Source organism: Schistocerca serialis, chromosome 11, assembly GCF_023864345.2.
Source record: "Schistocerca serialis cubense isolate TAMUIC-IGC-003099 chromosome 11, iqSchSeri2.2, whole genome shotgun sequence".
Classification (NCBI taxonomy): Eukaryota; Metazoa; Arthropoda; class Insecta; order Orthoptera; family Acrididae; genus Schistocerca; species Schistocerca serialis.
In genome coordinates, this window is record NC_064648.1 from 84265799 (window position 1) to 84286599 (window position 20801).

At 40.1% G+C, this 20801-nt stretch overlaps 1 protein-coding gene across 4 annotated transcripts in view; it reads right to left on the minus strand.

Annotated features, from left to right (window-relative positions):
- LOC126426407 (tenascin-like) overlaps positions 1–20801 on the minus strand; it is a 562410-nt gene that overhangs the window by 364512 nt on the left and 177097 nt on the right. For all 4 annotated transcript variants that reach the window (XM_050088324.1, XM_050088323.1, XM_050088325.1 and 1 more), the window contains exon 8: positions 9452–9621. In XM_050088324.1, coding sequence (XP_049944281.1) covers positions 9452–9621 — 170 coding nt within the window. The remainder of the gene's footprint in view (positions 1–9451; positions 9622–20801) is intronic.

Sequence of the window (20801 nt, forward strand, 5' to 3'; positions counted from 1 at the left end):
CTCTGCAGCGGAGTGTGCGCTGATATGAAACTTCCTGACAGATTAAAACTGTGTGCCGGATCGAGACTCGAACTCGGGACCTTTGCCTTTCGCGGGCAAGTGCTCTACCAACTGAGCTACCCAAGCACGACTCACGCCCGGTCCTCACAGCTTTACTTCTGCCAGTATCTCGTCTCCTACCTTCCAAACATTACAGAAGCTCTCCTGCGAACCTTGCAGAACTAGCACTCCTGAAAGAAAGGATATTGCGGAGACATGGCTTAGCCACAGCCTGGGGGAGCTTCTGTAAAGTTTGGAAGGTAGGAGACGAGATACTGGCAGATGTAAAGCTGTGAGAACGGGGCGTAGCTCAGTTGGTAGAGCACTTGCCCGCGAAAGGCAAAGGTACCGAGTTTGAGTCTCGGTCCGGTACACAGTTTCAATCTGCCAGGAAGTTTCACTTTTAGTGTTCTTTGGACGCTGGAACGATGCAGCTGTGAGGACTCTGCATGATGCGGAACAGAGTGAAAAGTGCTTGTTACGAAAGCAGTTCGCACTGCCCCGATTTTATCTCGGGTGTGAGCTGTTCACGGACTCCCTGCGGACTGCTTCTTCAGTGTAGAGTCCGTCACTTAAAATTGCACTGGGGGGGAACGCGACCATGTCCCCAATGTTGAAAAGACGGCAAAATTCTCGATGCGCGGCATCCACAGTTCCATACTTGTAATACCGCAGAGGCATGCCGCACTCCGCCCCACTGCCCCAAGTTTACTGTTCACTAAATGGCGAGACAGTGCGAGCAGCGTGTAGTGGGTAATTCGGCGTCGCCAGCTTCACAGTACTCCCACAACATGTTCCAAAATTTCCCATTCTCTTGAGTCATCCTGTACTAAGCACTTCCAGTAAAATTAAAATTCAATATCGCTGTAATGACTGGTAATGACTACATCAAATCGCCACTAGAAGACCCTATGTAGATGTCAACTTCTCTACGATAGTCAGGAAGGAATTCGCAATTCTAGTTTGAGCTAAAAAGAATGAATGCAACATCTCATTCGGTTTGATTCTCTGTAGTATTTTTATGAAATTTCTATGTTTCACCGTCGCAAGCATAATCTCTTTTGCCACAATGAAGCTGGAGCAGTGCAAGAGAGACAATATTACTCACAGGGGAGCGGTGGTGTTCGTTATCGAAACTTACATGACAACGATTTCGTGCAAACGTTGTGGTCTGGTGTTTGCTGAGAAGTAGTGCCAGCAAAGAATGCCCTACAGCGCTTATTCCGAAAATGGGTCACACCGGATCTGTTTCCAAGAAGTAAAAGAAAAATAAAACATTCCGAAACGTGCCCACACACCAGAAAATGTGGCTGCAGTTCACCAGAAAATGTTTCAGAGTCCTTCCAAATCAACTTGACACCTGTCACAAGAGGCCGGCACATTACTTCTATCGTGCGGGCGAGTACTCCACCTGGATCCGCACGTCCATCGCTACCGAGTGACTATTTTGTGCATTGAAACCAGCACATGCTCTTCATCACCTGCAGTTTTGTGAGTTGCTGTTCAGTGAGTTAACAATGTATGGCCTGGACATAGATCTGTTCTTTATGTCGATAAAGCCTACTTTCACCTCAGTGGTTATGTCAACTCACAGAATTACAGGTTCTGCGCAGCGGAGAATCCATGTAACTTCCGTGAACCACCACTGCATGATCATATGGTTGACGTTTAGTGTGCAGTGTCTGCACGTGACATTATTGGTCCCACCTTCTTTCATCAGACGCTGACCTCGGCTCTTTACATTACGAACATTTTGAAACCATTTGAGGCACCATTAACGGAGGCTGAATAGACCTACAGTTACTTCTAACAGCGTGGAGCAGCTGCTGACACAGCTGACCAATGCTTGGAACACATTCACACAATCTTCACGTATGACAGAGTTGTTAGCATAGATGAGCCCTAGCTAGCCATCCAGGCAACTTTATCTGTCAGTGTGCAATTACTTTGTGTGGGCAGCCCTCAATTCGAAGGTGTATCGCAACAACCCTCCTAGTTGTCAAGAACCACAACAAATTATTCCGGATGATGCAGCAGCAACTCCAGCACTCTAGCTTTGACCCGCCTTCAGCAACTTGGTGACCAGAGTCCAAAAGTGCCAGGACGTGGATGGTGGTCACTTTTAGCATATGCTGTAGTCATCTTAGTACCGTATTTCGTTTCCTCCGCTGTGTTTATTCGTATCCAGGAAATCTGTTCTTCTGCCCACTTTAATTTTCCCCATCCTGTACACACACACACACACACACACACACACACACACACACACACACACACACACGCACACACACAATAATGTATACATGGTTAATGACCTAATACTTGAACCTCATATATCGCAGAAATGGAAAGTGCTATTATGTGCAGTTTCACAAAATGGATTCTAAATCTGGGGCTTGTCTTGATAGCTAATAAAAAGATTGTAATAATCCAATCTATTTTTTCTACTAACATACAATTCTTTAAAACAAATTAAACGATGCTTAATGCCATTAACAAAGAAAAAGCAGGGCAAATTACAATGTCAGAGGTGTTTGTTATGGGATTCTAGTGCAAGCCGCCATGTTTTGTATCCCTCGTCGACACTTGTTCGTGGTATTCAACCTGCATAGTTGCTAGGTACAGCGTTATGTTTGCCTGCAGTGTGCTTGTGTCTGTTACTGTGTGACAGGTCAGGCAGAGGGTCATGTGTGGAGTGTGGGATTTTCCAATACAGAAAAAGCCGACATATTCGTGCAATATGGAGAGTGTAGGAAGACCTTCACAATAATTCTCTGTTATTCCAATATCGAACAGTGCGTCGAGAACACGAACACCTGTATCTGTCTGTGTGAGCTCTGATTTCCCTTATTTTATCATAGTGATCGTTTCTCATCATGTAGGTCGGCTCAACAAAATAAAAAAATATTTTCGCTGTCAGAGGAGAAAGTTTGTGATTGAAATTTCGTGAGACGATACTGCCGCAACGAAATACGCCTTTGTTTTAATGACATCCACACTAAATCCGGCATCATGTCAGTGACATTCTTTCCCCTATTTCTCAGTAATACGGAACGTGCTGCTCTTCTTTGAACTTTCTCGATGTGCTCCGGAAATCCTATCCAGTAAGAACTCCACACCTAGCAGCAGCACTCCAAATGAGGACGGACAAGTGTAGTGTAGGCAGTCTCTTTAGTACATCTGTTACGTTATGTAACTGTTCTGCCAATGAAATGCATTCTTTGGTTTACATTCTCCACAACATTTTCTATGTGTTCTTTCCAATTTAAGTTTTTCGTAATTGCTATTCCTAGGTATTAGTTATGTGGTGTCACCGCCAGACACCACACTTGCTAGGTGGTAGCTTAAATCGGCCGCGGTCCATGTAGTACATGTCGGACCCGCGTGTCGCCACTGTGATCGCAGACCTAGCGCCACCACCAAGGCAGGTCTCGTGATACGAGAGAGCACTCGCCCAGTTGTACGAGAACCTAGCTACCGCCCAGTTGTATGAGAACCTAGCTACCGACCAGTTGTACGAGAACCTAGCTACCGCCCAGTTGTACGAGAACCTAGCTACCGACCAGATGTACGAAGCTTTCGCTCTCATTAGCCGAGAGACAGAATAGCCATCAGCTAAGTTAATGGCTACGAACTAGCAAGGCGCCATTTGTATCAGAGCCTATAGCTTACGAGTATTCAAGAGAGATGTATTCCAAGGATTAAATAAAAGATAAGTAATAAGCATCTACATACTTTTCTTCTTATTCATTTATAAGTTCTCAAGTTCCAGACTTCACGCCCGTCTGCTTTAGCCGTGCGTGCACTATCGGCTACAGCGTTAGTCTAGAGTTCATTTTCAGCAATCTCAACTTCACGGTGTCGGCCCAGCTACCGACACAACAAGTTAAATTTACTGCCTTTAGATTTGGTTGACTTGTGGTGCAACCGAAGTTAACAGATTCCTCTTAGTACTCATGTGGATGACCTCTCACTTATTATTTTGGATCAACGGCCAATTCTCGCCCAATACACATATCTTTTCCAATCGTTTCGCAATTCGTTTTGGTCTTCTGATGACTTTACTTGACGATAAGCGACAGCATCATCTGCAAAGAAACCAAGATGGCTGCTCAGATGTCTCCTAAATTGTTTACGTAGATAAGCAACAAAATAAGATCTACAACACTACTTTGGGGAATACCAGAAATCAGTTCCAGTAAATCCAGTCACATAACTGAGACGATATTCCATAAGCATGCAACTTGACTACAAGCTGCTTGTGAGGGTAATGCAGCTAGTCTTCAAAGGAAATTGCTTATAGTTCACTTGTTAGATGCATCCAATAATATCTGTCATTTGTGCAGGACCCATTCAAAATAAAACTAACTTGAGATACAGTCTGTATAAAACTAAAGGCAGCACGAATGGTACACACTTGTTTGGCTCGCAAAAGAGCATAATGGAGACCAGTTGAGGCTTGAATATACATTGCACACAAGAACTTTAAGCAGCGAGTCACTCTTTCCAGTCTGCATACGTGAATGGAATGTACAACGACATACATATGTCGCACAAGGAGAAATATCGTCTGCCATACACTTCATAGTAGTATGTAGAGCGTGCGAGTAAATGTAGATGTTGCAGTTATTGGACATTTAAAGCAGCTATTCGGTTCAGATTTCCTTTAAGGATGCATGTCTGTAACATGGCTAATTTAAAAACAATAAGGGGAAACACGTACCTTCAACTTTTGGAGTTTGCCATACACTTCATAGTAGTATGTAGAGCGTGCGAGTAAATGTAGATGTTGCAGTTATTGGACATTTAAAGCAGCTATTCGGTTCAGATTTCCTTTAAGGATGCATGTCTGTAACATGGCTAATTTAAAAACAATAAGGGGAAACACGTACCTTCAACTTTTGGAGTTACAGGGATTTTATTTTATGTGTGGTTGTGGCCCATCCCCCTTACACCTCAGTAAGAAATTTATCTATCGTCTGCCTACCAACAACGTTGCGTGCAGAAAGGTTGCGAAACCGTAACTCTCTTGTTTCTTTGTCCACTTCTAATCTGTTAATCCTGCTACACTTAATTGTGTTCCTGTCCCGTGCTCATATTAATCTTTTCAGTTAATTTTTGCATATGTTATTATTACTGCGGTAATAAATCAGTCTTCCATTGTTCACGCATTTACCGGCACATTTATTACTGCCCAAGTCCCTCACATTCCATCTCACTAATTTCACTTTATTCTGTGTAACAAATTTCATCTCACTGATCCTGACTTTTTGTTTTTTCCTGAACTTCTCCACATTACCTCAGTAGACTTACGTTTCAATAGTAGTCATTCTACCTGCAGTGTCAAATGAAATCCATTAAGATGAAATTCAAGTTGACTTGTCAAATAATGGTTCTATCTACTGGAAAAATACATTAATATCTATCTCTTTACCATTGTTAGAAAGAGATGAATGCATAAGTCAGTCCTCTTCTAAAAGAACGTTGCGTGAAGCTAAAATATGCTGTGAAGTTGGCATTCCTATCAGGATGCATGTAGCTTTTTGTTTATGTGACTGGGAGAACAAAAATAGAATGGCACACACATAGGAAAGGACCGAAATTTACTGGTGAGTTAGCGGCAATACAATTTAGATTTTGGCATATATCTTTTCTAGGCAGCTCAAAGGACAGCAAGTTTAATAAAAGACTCTAGAAGCAAAATGGTGAAAGCTATGACTTCCTGGCATAGCACACATTATCCATGCGTAATGAACCCGATGGGTAAAAAAAGGAACATAAATAATCGTTTCACTCAGAGCTTTTAGCATTAAGACTGTAATCAATTTATTTGGTCTCACATCCTAGCATGTGGTAACTATGTTTCGTGGGTAAGGTTAAGGTTTAATTAAATGTGAACGAAATGCTTAACAATGAGGTCATTTAAGATGATGCACCAGCTAAGGCGGGACAATAATGGAGATAAAAATCTGATTTGACCCTTTTCAAATAAACAATCAAGGAACCTGATTTAATCGTTTAAGTGAAACCACAAAATATCTAATTACCTTGACTCGATGAGGATTTGAGGGTCAGTCGTCATTGACATGAATCTAGAGAATTAGCCAATCCACCACCTAACTGAGTGCTCATGGTTTTGCAAAACTAGTTAAAACTTTTGCAACATGGAAGTAGTGTTATGAAGTGAATGTGAAAAACATTTGGGAGATCGTATTATGAAGAAAGCTAAGATAAAGAGCTAAATTTTTATTTTGTTTCATCTCTTCCATGGTAAAAAAATGCAATAATACTGCAGTAGTGATTTTTTCTTTGGATCAGCTTCAGAGTGTCAGAGGTTACTTCAGAACTCTCAGACAGCTAGCAAACTTGAAGTTTACACTAATGACTAGAAGAAAGGGAAAAATTTACTTGTAGTATTTAATTAATAATTATTTTTAATTGTAAAATCTTGCTTGTTTTGATAAACAGCTGGATGTGAAGAAATGGTGAAGGTGAATTTTAATGTTTGCATTCAAAGGAAATATTTGTTTGCCCAAAAAAGTCTATTAGAGATGGCCCTGTCCTATCTATTGATGGAGTGCAAGCACTACATTGTCATCTCTAGCTGATACTGAAGTTAAGTTGACTAGGTAATTTAGCCCAAGTATTCAAATATTCATTACTCTAGACGTCATTTCCTAACGAATCTGAACGAAAATGGAGGCTTTATCAAGTGTACGAATATCTGCAGCGTCAGAATCACTTAGAGGGAGACCCTATTCGTCTCGTGAGTCGCGAGTGTTTAGAAGTCTGCCACTGATACAAAACAGGTGGCATCCAGCTGGAGCCTGTTCCATTTGGAACGCACCTCTTGTTTATGTGGATGTATCAGCAATGAAATACCTTTTTCAATTTTTTTATTATTCAGTAGGCGATTTTAGGTGCAGGCATCACGACTGTATTCCGCTTTGAATTTAGTTTCATTACCCCACATTCACTATGAAATCTTAGAAATTTGCCAACATTAGAGAGTCAATTGACAGATTCCAGAGATTGCTAAACCAGTCTCTTAACTTTAGGAATGGCGAAAGCTTTCATGTTAACTCTTTCTAAAGAACCATGGTTATCTGAATTTATCTTCAGGATGTATATGACATATGATACGTGCATGCCATGTCTTAAGACAGTAAATTAAGTTGTTATAATCTGTTCAGTGACCTCTTAATGTTGATTACTTTTGTTCATTGGGTTTTCAAATATCTTGAATATAAGGAACATGGAAATAGGTTGACTGGCGTACTATGATTGAGGCTGAAGTGTTAGTCACATTTACAGAGCTCAAGGATATGCACAAAAGAGGGAGGCCTGCAGAAGCCGTGAAGAAAACATGGTAACACAGAAGGGAAAATGTTATGAGTTCTTTGGCTGTGAATTTAAGATATCAGTCACCCATAATTGTATTTAGTTATAACCTTTCATGTTACATGTTTCTGAACAACCATGGTTATCTGGAATCATCTTCATGATGGATATCATCCTATGTCTTAAGATAGTGGATTGAGTTATTGTATACTGTTTAATAACAGTTGAACTTTGATTATTTTTGTTCATTGCCTTTTTATATACCTTGAATGTATGAAACATAAAAAAGGTTTGGTTATGTAGCATGATGAAGGCTTAAGTGTTAGTCAGAGTTACAGAGCTTAAGGATATCTACTAAAATGGGAGGCCTGTGAATGGTTTGAACTAGGCATGTTAAAACAGAAGGGAAATGCAGTGAGTTCTTTGACTGTAAATTTATGTTTTCAGTCACCCAGATTGGTATAAAGTTGAGATGACATTTGAATGAATGTATGGATAAAACTTCATCCACCTAAGGATTGCATTCTATGGGGCAAGAAAACAGTCAGGGGATTAGCTTGAACTTGAAGTAAGATGTATAGTTTGTAGGACTTCAGATGTGACAAAATACAGCTAGTAGTGCTCACTGTGAACAGTATGATATAAATTTAGAATGTGTAGAAAGCATGGAAGGTCATGTACACAGTTCTGATATTCTGGATAACTGTCATAATTTCGTGTGACATGTATTACTGGCTTATAAGTGATTGCTGTAGGCTAATTTATACAAATGTTTTGTTAGCACAAAGAGTAATACCAAGAATGAGTGCAGTGAACATATTAATGAGAGCAGTGCCATTTGCATCACTTTTATTCATTTATTAACTGAAGGAAGCTGTAATTTGCTACTGTCATTCCCACTGAATTTAGAGAATAATGGAAATCGCACAGGAAGAATACGTAGGAGAAATCTGTAAGAATAGGCCAAAGGAAGGCAGAAAATATGAAAAATAAATTCACAAAACACAAAGAAAAATACAGAGTGAGATCAGTGCTGGAGGTCATTGGAGAAAACTATAATTTTAATAAATAAGCCTATTTTGCTTTGGTATTACATTTAATTTCTTGTCTAAAGTTTTTAGACTTTGGAATATGCTTTAAAAGTGTTGCCATATTCATAAGAATACATGAAGTATGAGGTGCCCCATAATAACACTTGACACAGCATTTCACATAGGTGTTTAATCACTTGGACTTTTATTAATTGGTTGCTTAAGGGAGACTAACATACTTATGTTCAGTACTCAGTGCAGGGAATAGTAAATTTTATTCTTAGGTAGTGGTATCTACTCAAAGTGTATTATTAACTGGAACAAGTTTCTACACAGACCACTTCTACAAAAGAAATTTTCCTCTGAAAATAGGTTATATTTAAAAATGAAGTTCAAATCTAAGAATTTAATTAATAATTTAGGTTAATGTAGGAAACCAAAATGTTTAACATAAATAATAATTGTTCTTCAGAGAGATTTCCATAGCTAACAACAAAAGACATCCACAATCTCTTTTTTAAGTGTTTAGAAATTTAATAATTTCGATGTGATGATAATGATGATTCTTGTAGTGTACAAAACTAATTCCTCTGCAAAGTGATTATTATTTCTTGAGGCTTATAAGTGTACTTTGATCATGTATAGGGCACATCATTGCAAGTTATGACTATATTCAAATAGTTACATTCCCCAATTGTCACAAAGGAGAGAAGCTAATCATAAGATTGAGTTATGAGAAAGTGGGTAATTCCAACCAGTCAGGTTGTTTTAAGAAATATGAGGACATTATTTTGTTGGTAGCTATGAAAGGAGATTGGAAAGTTCATGTCCAATATCAGAACCATGAATATGAAGGACGCAAGAAGAAATAGTCAAGTTAATTATGTTTCACTATTTCTCTACCATTACAAGACTTATAGCAGATTTTAGTATTACAAAATATGATTCTCTAATTTACAAACTAAAATGATTCACTCAAATAAAATAAATACAGTACAAAAGAGACTTGCCTTATGCAAGAAATGAGTTCATTGACATACCTTGAAGGTAAACTGTGGATTAATTAATTCGTCACTGAGGCTCACCATCAGGAAACCATGTTGTATACTGTATGTCAGAGACAAACAATCTTCACCAACAGGTAATGAAGAAACAGGAAGTGTTAGATGGCCATCATTCTCATCAGCTTCAATTTCTAGATATGTGAAACCTGTCATTATACAGCACTTGTTTATTAAACATTTTCCATATGTTCTACAAGCTTTCATCAAACAACACAAATATAAACATAATGGGAACACTTTCCGACATTGAAGGTGTTGTAGAAATATATATTATTTGAACTATAACTAAAACAACTGGAAATGTAATATTAAGGCAGTGTAGATGCAAAAATGAGCTGACTGAATTGACAGATAGGGGACATATGTAACATTAAATTAGAGATGTAAATATTGAGCTCTGACAGACTGAAACTACTAGCACAGCAAATGCCAATTTGTTGAAGTTAGTTTCAAACTCGCCAGAAAAAGAATGAGAGGCAGTGAATGAAAATGTAATGTGTCTCAGTTAATAAACACCGAGTATCTCCCTTTAAGAGTCTTGAGATTACACTAACTGTTGGTAATTACATAAAGGTTATTAAAATTTTGCAAAGAAATTAAAAGAATTAGTGAGATAGAGTATTTGAGATGCAACTTATTTTCCCAAAGTTGCATGACAGAAACCAAATAACATCAGAAACTGAAAACTAGAGGCAAAAAGAATTCATCTATAGATATATTAAACTTCAGTATTTTCTGTCTGCAGGTGCAGTAAACACTGTACATATCTAATTCACCTGAGCCCATACTCATCAAAGCAAATGATTTCCTTGGTTGCCTTACAGTACTTCTTCCATTTATATCTATGTGAAGAGCTGGGTAATTTAACTGTCTCTTTGTAGAAAAACGATCACATACAAACAAATTCCTTCAAAGCACTCAAGCAAATTGAGTTGTTGTTTCATTAGCTGATCTTTTCAGTAGAATAATATGAAACAATTTGAACAGTTTCAATGTTTACTGCTGGTAGAGACTGGTTTAAAAATAATTAGCTGCTCTACATCTATCAAAAAATGAACTGCTTCTCACATGTAACAACAGATTTTCCCTAATATAAGCGTTCACAACATAGTGAGTAATGAAATATGTTTAAGTAAATACAGTGGGAATCATAAGTTATGAAAGATACAATAATAAATGTCAGAACTGGTTGAATAACTGTAATAAGAGAAGGCAGGGCGCTTTGGTAAAGTATTGCAAACAGTGTAACAATGAGAATGTCGTTTTCATGACAACTTCACATTAAGTTAGTCACTAGTATATTCAGTTATTCTAGTAAATTCTTGCAATATTTTGCATATTTTGTAGGTCCATTAGATGTCATAGAAAGGAACTAAAATTATGGGGACAACTTCTAGAAAAAAATATATAAGCAAATTTTAAACTATGTCACCCATGCCCTATTGATCTGATCACTGAAATAATAATAGTAATAATAATAATAATAATAATAATCATTAGAATGGATTGCATTGTAAGACAAAACAATTACAATAAAAATAACACACTGAATGAAAGTACAGATTAAAATATAAATGCAAAGTACTTTTTGTCCACTGTTGTTCACTGTAAGACAAATAAAAGAGGTGATGCACCATAAGGGAGCTATGCAAATAGCTTACAAATTTATATTCATACATGCATTGATGAAAAATACAAAATAGTAAACTTTGGTGGCTGGTGGATGGATATGTGACACTGCAGTGTAGATTAATTGTGCTGTGGGCAAGCATAACAAACAGGGGAGTTATTAATACCAAGGTACAAGATCTTCACGAATTTCATTTCGTGTACTCAGTTGGACAGTAATTAAGCTTTGCCGACAGATGTGTGGACAATATACGTGAGATGTAAGCATTTGAGAGAGGACGAATGGCTGCGCTCAAAGAACCTGCTGGAGTAATTGGTGAATCGTTTGACATTTGAATAGGAGTGATATCACTATTCGATGATGTTGGCAGAAATGGGTGAACCACGAGAGAACACGGCATCAAAAAGCAAGCAGTCGGCCTAGAGAGCTGACAGAGCAAGAGGACTGAGCACTCGTCTTAGCCCCAGATTTAACATTGTCATTGATCCAATGTGCACCTGCTGCCTCAGTGACCACAAAGACCACTAACAGGTGGCTGACAGAAAGAGGGCTGAGCTCACAGCACCACTTATGCCTACTACCATGACCTTTGTACACCAACAAGCCCGTTTGCAGTGGCTTTGGGCACATTCACTCTGGAATCTCATTGACTGGACTATAACTGTCTTCAGTGATGAGTCCCTCTCCAAAGTGAGCCCTAATGACCAGTGAAAGCACACCTGGAATACACTCCAGACAGTGGCCATATGACTCGACAACCAGAATTGACGGTCTGGGACATCATTTTATGTCATAGCAGGACCCCTTTCGTTGTTGTGCTTACCAAACCTTACATTGGCTACTAAGGTCGCTGGATCTCTCCCCCACTAACAACGTTTGGGCCATTAAGGGCACGGCCTTCCAACCACATGGGGATTTTTACCATGTAACGTGCTGATCGGACAGAATTTGGTATGATATCCTCAAAATGACGTCCAACAACTCTGTCAGTCAGTGCCAGAACAAATACCTAGTTTCATAAGGCCCACATGTACACCAATTCCTTATTGACTCGATCAGTTTTTGAAGTTCTTTCTCTTGAATAAATAATCCTATTTTTCTGGAATTGTAGTCACTTATTTGCCTGTACATTTACATCGCATGCACCATTTCCGTCCCACTCGGATAATTCCTTCGTGGTTCATCGTTGTAGTTTTTTTTATTTCTTTTCTTCGTCATCGACTGTTTTATGTTGTGATCGAGGACACTGCCAGTGGATACAATTAAGACCACTATCTTTTGGAATGTATTGTTCTTATTTCCTGTTACAAATGTTTTGTTTCTTTTAGCCATTAGAACAATGTTCTAATCTTAAGCAGGATAAAATAATGTTTTCCTGTGATCCTTTAAGAGGACTACAAGTTTGGGATCCAGTCAGTTACATGTCTTGTTCAAGGTCACTTAATATGAATATGAAGCCAAGTGTTATAAACAATTGTAAGATCTGAGGCTAATTCCGCTAGAGAGCGGCAGTGTGTGAATCACGGAGCTCAGAGGCGTCGAGAATTGGTACATCTGGAAATTACAGGCGCCTCCAACACAGCGTGCCATGGGAGCACGTGATATTGTGGCAGGCTAAACAGTGAAACCAACGAGACGTGAACGCTGCAGCAGTAACGGCGCGCGAGTTACGCCACACAGCGAGGCGTCGACTGGAGCAAGGCAAACAAGGCACTGCTCTACGTAACTAACTGTGGAACGGCAGCTGTCACGAAAATTAAACTTGTTTCACACTAAAAACAGAAAAATAATATACTTGTGTATTTCACCCAGGAGCAATGGTACGGACTGGAATGGATGTTCCAAGGGACATGGACACCTAAGTACGACTTTTGGCATCGCTTTAAATACACTCATGCTCACAAATTAAGGACAATTACAGAATGTGGTGCCACACAACGTGGCACTACACAAAACTGGCGCTAATAGCATAGGCACGTAGGGAACCCACACTACACAAATCTGTAAGTCCATGGTATTGGTGATATGTTGAGAAAACCGTTCCGAAACACATGTGCTACCGAACGCCACTGTTTCCTGCGCATTTACCCCGACATCAATATGGGGTATGATCACCATGCACACGTACACGAGTTGGCATACTCTGGATCAGGTGGTCGAGCAGTGCCTCTCGGAGTTCCTGAAGTGTTCAAGCGGTTTGAAGATGTGCAAGGACGTCGACCGAGAGCATCTAAGACGTGCTCGATGGGGTTTTGGTCTGGAGAACAGGCAGGCCACTCCATTCGCCTGATATCTTCCGTTTCGATAGCAGTTCTGTGGATCTGTGCGTTATCACCCATCATGCCAAAGACATGCAGGGGTGCATGTGCATCAATCATACTCCCACCCCACACCATCAAACCACGACCTCCATACAGGTCCCTTTCAAGGACATTAAGGGGTTGGTATCTGGTTCCTGGTTCACGCCAGATGAAAAGCCGCCGAGAATCGCTGTTTAGACTATACCTGGACTCGTCGGTCAACATAACCTAGGACCACTGTACCAATGACCGTGAACTGTGTTCTTGACACCTGACTTTACGGGCTCTTCTTTCAAGGACATTAAGGGGTTGGTATCTGGTTCCTGGTTCACGCCAGATGAAAAGCCGCCGAGAATCGCTGTTTAGACTATACCTGGACTCGTCGGTCAACATAACCTAGGACCACTGTTCCAATGACCGTGAACTGTTTTCTTGACACCTGACTTTACGAGCTCTCCTGTGACCAGGGGTCAGTGGACTGCCCCTTGCAGGTCTCCGGGAGAATACATTGTGTCTGCTCAGTCGTCTGTAGACTGTATGTCTGGAGACAACTGTTCCAGTGGCTGTGGTAAGGTCCCGAGCGAGGCTACCTGCAGTATTCCGTGGCCGTCTGCAGGCACTGATCGTGAGATATCGGTCTTCTTGTGGTGTTGTACACTGTGGACGTCCCGTACTGTAGCGCCTAGACACGTTTCCTGTCTGCTGGAATCATTGCCATAAACTTGAGATCACACTTGGTGGCACACGGGGGGCGCGTGCTACGACCTGCTGTGTTTGACCAGCCTCCAGTCGCCCTAGTATTCTGTCCCTCATAACGTCATCTATATGTGTTCTTTGGGTCATTTTCAACACACAGTCACCACTAGCACGTCTGAAAACGTATGCACACTTATTGGCTGCACCGTACTCTGACATGCACCAACACCCCTCTGCGTATGTGGACTGCTTCCAGCGCCACCGTGCGACGACCGGAGGTCAAATGCACCGCACGGTCATACCGCAAAGTGATGTAGAGCCGAAAACGCCCACCAGAGTGTTGTTTCACCATTTATCAGCATTATCCTTAATTCATGAGCATGAGAGTATAAGAGAGGAGGAAAAATGAAACTGTGCGGTTTTATAATTCCGGCGATACTGATGCCATACTAGTATACAATCACAGTAAATGGTTTTCAAGTTACCGTCTATTCAAGAGAAGACTTCCAGTGCCATGCCAAAGGAAACATTACAAATCACTCAGTCTTTCACGCAGGAAGATGCAGTTGGTGACCTCTCCCAAGTGTTGCTAGATATGTGCTACGCATTGGTAGTAATACTAGCACGTTCAGTAATGCGTGGATCATTTTTAGGAGGAGACTGGTCAGGTTACAATTTAACAATAGTAACAGTAACACAATTAATAGTTCAGACATTTACCGTATTTACCTACAGCTGTAGTGTGACAAGAAGTGGACAAAGTGGGAACTATCGCCTCTTTTGCCTGAAGTAAAGTAAGGAAACCATGGAAAATATAAACCAGGAGGACCAGATGAAGATTGGAGCCTCCATCCTTGTAAATACAAAGTCAGTCTGTTGGAAACACAGTAACCTCATTCAGGTTATACCTAGTGCAGAGTACATTTATGCACAGATTTTATTTCACATACTAAAAGATTGTTGCTACACTGTCCACTCACTCCTCACAATCTATCACAGTACACTTTTTACACGTCATTTCATGCTGAAATTCTACGCCCAGCATCATTATACATAAATCAGGTCATATGAACGATGTTTTGGTCAATTTACCTGTATAATGAGTGAGGTATTAAGCTCAGGAAGAGGGTAAAATCTTAGTATCTTAGTTTTGCGGAGGTTTAAGAGTAAGTCGAAGTGTTACGTGAAATGACAATGTGTTATTATTATTTACAAATTTGAAAGGAGTCTACTGGGGCAAACATGTATGTGACACCCGAATATGACAAGCATGTTGATGTAAACTAAACTGAAACTCTGATACTGTAAACGATGTATGTCTCTTGTAGGCTTTATAAATCGGATAGCCGACTGTGCCCGACCGCAGAGCCAAAGATACCGCTTCTGGTCCGAGACTGTGGTGTTGGAGTAAGAGAGCGCTTGGCACACACTTGTAGGCAGCTGTCTGTGAGCGAAAGACGATGGAGCAGGCAGTTTCTGTGGTGTGCTATGTGAAACCACCAAGTGTTAGATTGCTGTTATTGTTGTTGAACATCGAAGCAAAAGTCTTCATGCACGCAAGGTAAAGATTTTAAGTAATTGTGATATTTGTTTTTGTCAGCACGTTAGTATAGATGAGTTGGCTGATAATTTATAGTTGTTGAATGACCCCAGAATGTGTAAGTAAACATTTTATAAGAAGGCTAGTTAGATATTTCACTTTCGTAATGTTGTTAAGATTTATTAGCAGAGCTATATGTAATTTGCATTTATATAGGATTAGTGACATTAGATGATATTTGCTGTTCAAATCTCATTGTTTGTGAATCAGTTGTCAGTAATGTAACTTCAGTAATCAGATGTTTTTGAAAAGACAAACTTAACTTCCAATATAATTTTGCTAAAAAAATCTGTGTTATTCATTCACCACAATCAGTACCACCTGGGTAGGTCATATGTTTTTTTAAAGAAGTTGGATATTCCTTAAATGTTTTCATTTAGCAACCAAAAGAATTTCACGTGCATTTAAAGGATCCATGGCCAGTACTGCACACTGCTGAACCTGTAGCTACCATATTTATAATTTTTTTATGAGGGATCAGAATATATCGCATTACTCCGTTGCTGCTTTAGAGGTAAGTCAGTTCAGTTTATTTGTTATGTGCGCAGAGACAAAAGTTATTGAGTTTTGAACAGGGCCAGGTGATTCAGTGCCTAAGGGGCTGAATGTATTTTGCAGTGACTGTATTTTTTTATTGGTATTGTGAGCTGCATTGCCCAATCAGTTCGTATAAAGCTTTTTCAAACAATAACACAGAGTAAGCACACCAGTTATAACACGCTACACGACGATTCGAATAAAGTATGCATTCCCATTTCAGGCATTTATTCGATGTAATCGCAAACATTTTTAAACGGACCTTACACAATTTCTACCATACCTCTACTCTGCGCAAGCCAATAAATTCTTTACTGTGCGGAATACGTTACTCAACCGGTACTTTGTAACTGCCTTTTTAAAATCAGTTCGTTTTGGTATTCGACTCAGTTTCCTTCGGATATTTATTGTACAGTTCTATTCCTTGCTAGAACCTCTAAATCCACATTTAGATCTACGTGACTACTCTGCTAGGGAGTACATCGAACGGCCTACAGACTATTCCTCCACCGTTCCACCGTCTAGCGGCGCGCGGAAAAAACAAACACTTAAATATTTGCGAGCAAGACCTGATTTCTCTTACTTTATTACGACGGCCGTCTCTTCAAATGTAGGTGTGAGTCAAAAATATATTTTCGCGTTCGTTGCAGAGAGTCGATGACTGAAATTTCTCGTGACGAAAATACCTTTGCTTTCATGACTGACACCCGAGCCCACTAATCTTGCCCGTGACACTCCCTCGCCTGTACTACGAAACGAGCTGCACTTCTTTGAACTTTTTCGATGTCCCCCGTCAGTCCCGTCTGGTAAGGATTCCATATCGCACAGTAGTACCCTGGGCACGCACAAGCGTAGTAGAGGAAAGGTGCCTACTATGCGATAGTTCCCTAATATGAGACACCCCAACTGTGCTCATGTTAGGGGTTGCACTCTGGCGGAGAGTTTCTTAAACATGTCTACTGCGTGCCAGACGGCGACACAGCGAGTAGGATGCCTTCGTTGAGCCGGACACAGTACCTAGAGGTTGATACAAAATTTCTCGTGTTTGGAGTTTTTGCGACATCTGTGTTAAGACAATATTTCAGCTTAATGGTGAGTGGATATTACTGCACTCTTTTATTGATGTTACTTGTGACGCTATTACCTACAATAATTGACAATTAAGTTCATTTTCCAACGAACGTTCTTAGCAAGTGCGTGATTCTTTGTGTAACATGGCGAAATTCCTAATATGCGATAGTATGGGGATCCAAATACGCCACAGTGTCGCATATTACGATATCTATCGGATATTGGGGGGAGTCGTTCTCTCACGATTTGTTATATGTAATGTACGCAATACTATCACGACATAACAATATTTTATCATCTATTGTAGTAAAATGTTGGCAAGTGAAATACTGCCTTGCAATGGAAGAGCGATTTTATGCTCTTAAATGTAAGGACATACGAAGCATGGCCTTCCTGTTAGCTGTCACAAATAGGCTGAAGAATCCCTTCAATTCAGAAAAGGCTTCAGCAGGAAATAAATGGTTCCGAGCTTTCCTTAACAGACATCCCATTTTATCAATGGAAACTCCTCAGGGTCTTGCAGCAGCAAGAGCGAAAGCTTTAACTCCAGAAAATGTGGGGAGATTTTTTGATATTTACGAATCTGTGCTATCTGAAGTCAACCATAACCAGCATCGAGTCTTCAATGTTGACGAAACTGGGGTGACGTCTGTGCAGCACAAACACAGCAAGGTTATTGCTATGAAAGGGAAGAGACAAGTTGCTGCCTTGACTTCAGAAGAAAGGGGAAATCTCACCACAGTTGTAACGTGTATGAACGCAGCTGGCACTTGTGTTCCACCACTAATAGTCTTGTCAAGGAAGAATATGAAGCAGGAATTGATGGACGGTGCACCTGCAGGATCAATATCAGCTTGTCATCCAAGTGGCTGGATACAAACTCATTTTTACTCAATGGTTTGATCATTTGGTGAGTCATGTCAAGCCATCTTCAAATGGACCTGAAATTTTGATTCTTGATGGTAATTATTCCCACACAAAGAATCTCGATGTGTTAGACAAAGCACGGGAAAACAATGTTCATATTGTATGTTTGCCACCTCACTCGACGCATAAAATGCAGCCACTTGACGTCAGATTTATGGGGCCTTTGAAACCCTACTATGCCCAAGAGATGGAAACGTGGTTGGCAAGTAACCCAGGTCGTTTTATCATCCCATTATTAATAGCCAGTATATTTGGGGCAGCTTACAACCGAGCAGCAGCAATGGAAGCATCTGTGAATGCCTTCAGGAAAACAGGTCTCATCCCATGCAACACTAACATCTTCGAGGGACATGAATTTTCAATTCATCGCTATGCTGCCGCTCTTCAAGAAAGAGATGCCAAAACCGAAAATGAAACTACTGATGGTGATGGTCAAGCTGTCAGCCCGGCAGACATCAGGCCCCTCCCACACATCGCAAACCCACCTGGAGATAGTCAAATATAACGTCGACTCCTTATGTGAAGCAATTTCAAGAATCTAAACAGAAGAAATCAGAAGTTGAAGCTAAGAAAGCAGCCAGAAAGTTATTTGAGGAGAAGAGTGGAAAATCTTCAAATCGTAGACCTAAAGCAGAAGAATGCTGATGACAGTGGGGATTTAGACAGCAGTGATGATGACGCGGAGTGTCTGTTCGGTACTGGGCGCTTTTCTGAAGACAAACATGGGTAGAAATGTGCACAGTGCATGAAATGTTATCGCTGGGATCATGAAGATTGCGGTGTCACAGGAGACAATTTTATTTGCCCCGGATGTCGTAAATATAATCCTAAGAAGTGTGAAATGAGTGAAGGATAACACAAATGAATGAACATTTAAAAATTCTATATTCGTATGTCATTATTCTGTAATAGAATAATTAAAGCTAAATATTGTTACTGTCTCATATTAGGAAACCTTGGTCTCATTTCTACGAAATGCCTTGTTTGTGAAGATTTAATAACTACTCTGAAAGATTGTTTATTATTGCAAATACGATAATTGTGTGGTAAAATTAAATAGTGCAAGATATTATTACCATCATAAAAAATACAATTGCACTTACTTTTAGGTCTTTCAAATGGGTTTACCAAAGTGTGTCACAAATTAGGTACCTTTCCTCTATAGGCAGCCTCTTTATTGGATATTTTTCAATCTTCCAAGTGTTCTGCCAATAAAACGCAATGTTTCGTTCGATTTCTTCACAGCACTGTCTGTATGACACTTTCGATTTAAGTTGTTAGTAGACGTAATTCCTAGGTATTTAGCTGAACTGATAGCCTTTACATTTTTGTGATTAGTAGATTACTTTTAGTGCTCACTTGGGCCACATCACGCCTTTTATTTTTTGGAGTCAACTGCCACATTTAGCACCATATAGATATCTTGCCTAAATTATTTTTAAGTCAGTTTTGATCTTCTGATGATTTTACTAGACAGTAAGTGACAGTATCATTTGCAAGTAATCTAAGACGGTTGCTGAGAAAGTCTGCTAACTCATTTGTATACGCTAAGAACATCGTGCCTTGGGAAACGCCAGATATCGCTTCCGTTCTCCTCCAGGAATCCAGGCAGTTGTTATGAACTGTGTCCTTTCCGACAGGAAATGCCGAATTAAAAAAGAAGTACTTGCTTCTAATTCTCCGTTAACAGCAAATCGATAAACATTGACCGAAATAAATGCTTTCTCCTCGACGGTCTCACATTTGCCGAAAAACGCTCTTCGATTTGTCTAGCCGTTCATAAATGGGGTGTTACGGTCTTACATAACTCACCCTGTATACCACTAACAAATCTATAAAACCGTCGTGTCTATCTGTTTGTCTTTGAACACACTAATCTACAAAACTACTAGACAAATTTTCATGTGATTTTCCTAAGTCGTTTCAGCAAATTTTTGGGTACCGTACAGACTTTAGTTCATCATCAGATTACGAAAAAGAATTGCGATTTAAAGTTTTACTAAGACCTTCCTGTCCGTCTATCTTCCTGAACTCTAATCTCAAAAACTACCTGAGGATTCATTATGGAATTTTCACTGGTAACTTTAGCGTAGCTAGGGACACCGTATTCCAGAAAAATCCTGTCACAATAAAGATATTCACACATACTATACAAATTTATCTACATGTGTATGTATGTGCATTTTCCCCATCTTCTCCGGAACCACTGGACCAATTTCAACCAAACTTGGTACACATACATTAGATCATCAAAAGTATCCGGACAGCCGCTCAAAACAAACTTTTTTCATATTAGGTGCGTTGTGCTGCCGCCTACTGCCAGGTACTCCATATCAGCGACCTCAGTACTCGTTTCAGATCGTGAGAGAGCAAAAATGTGGCGCTCTGCATAACTCACGGACCTTGAACGTGGTCAGGTGATTGGGTGTCACTTGTGTCATACGTCTGTACCTGAGATTTCCACACTCCTAAACATCCCTACGTCCACTTTTTTCTGATGTGATAGTCAAGTGCAAACGTGAAGAGACACGTACAGCACAAAAGCAAACAGGCCGACCTCGTCAG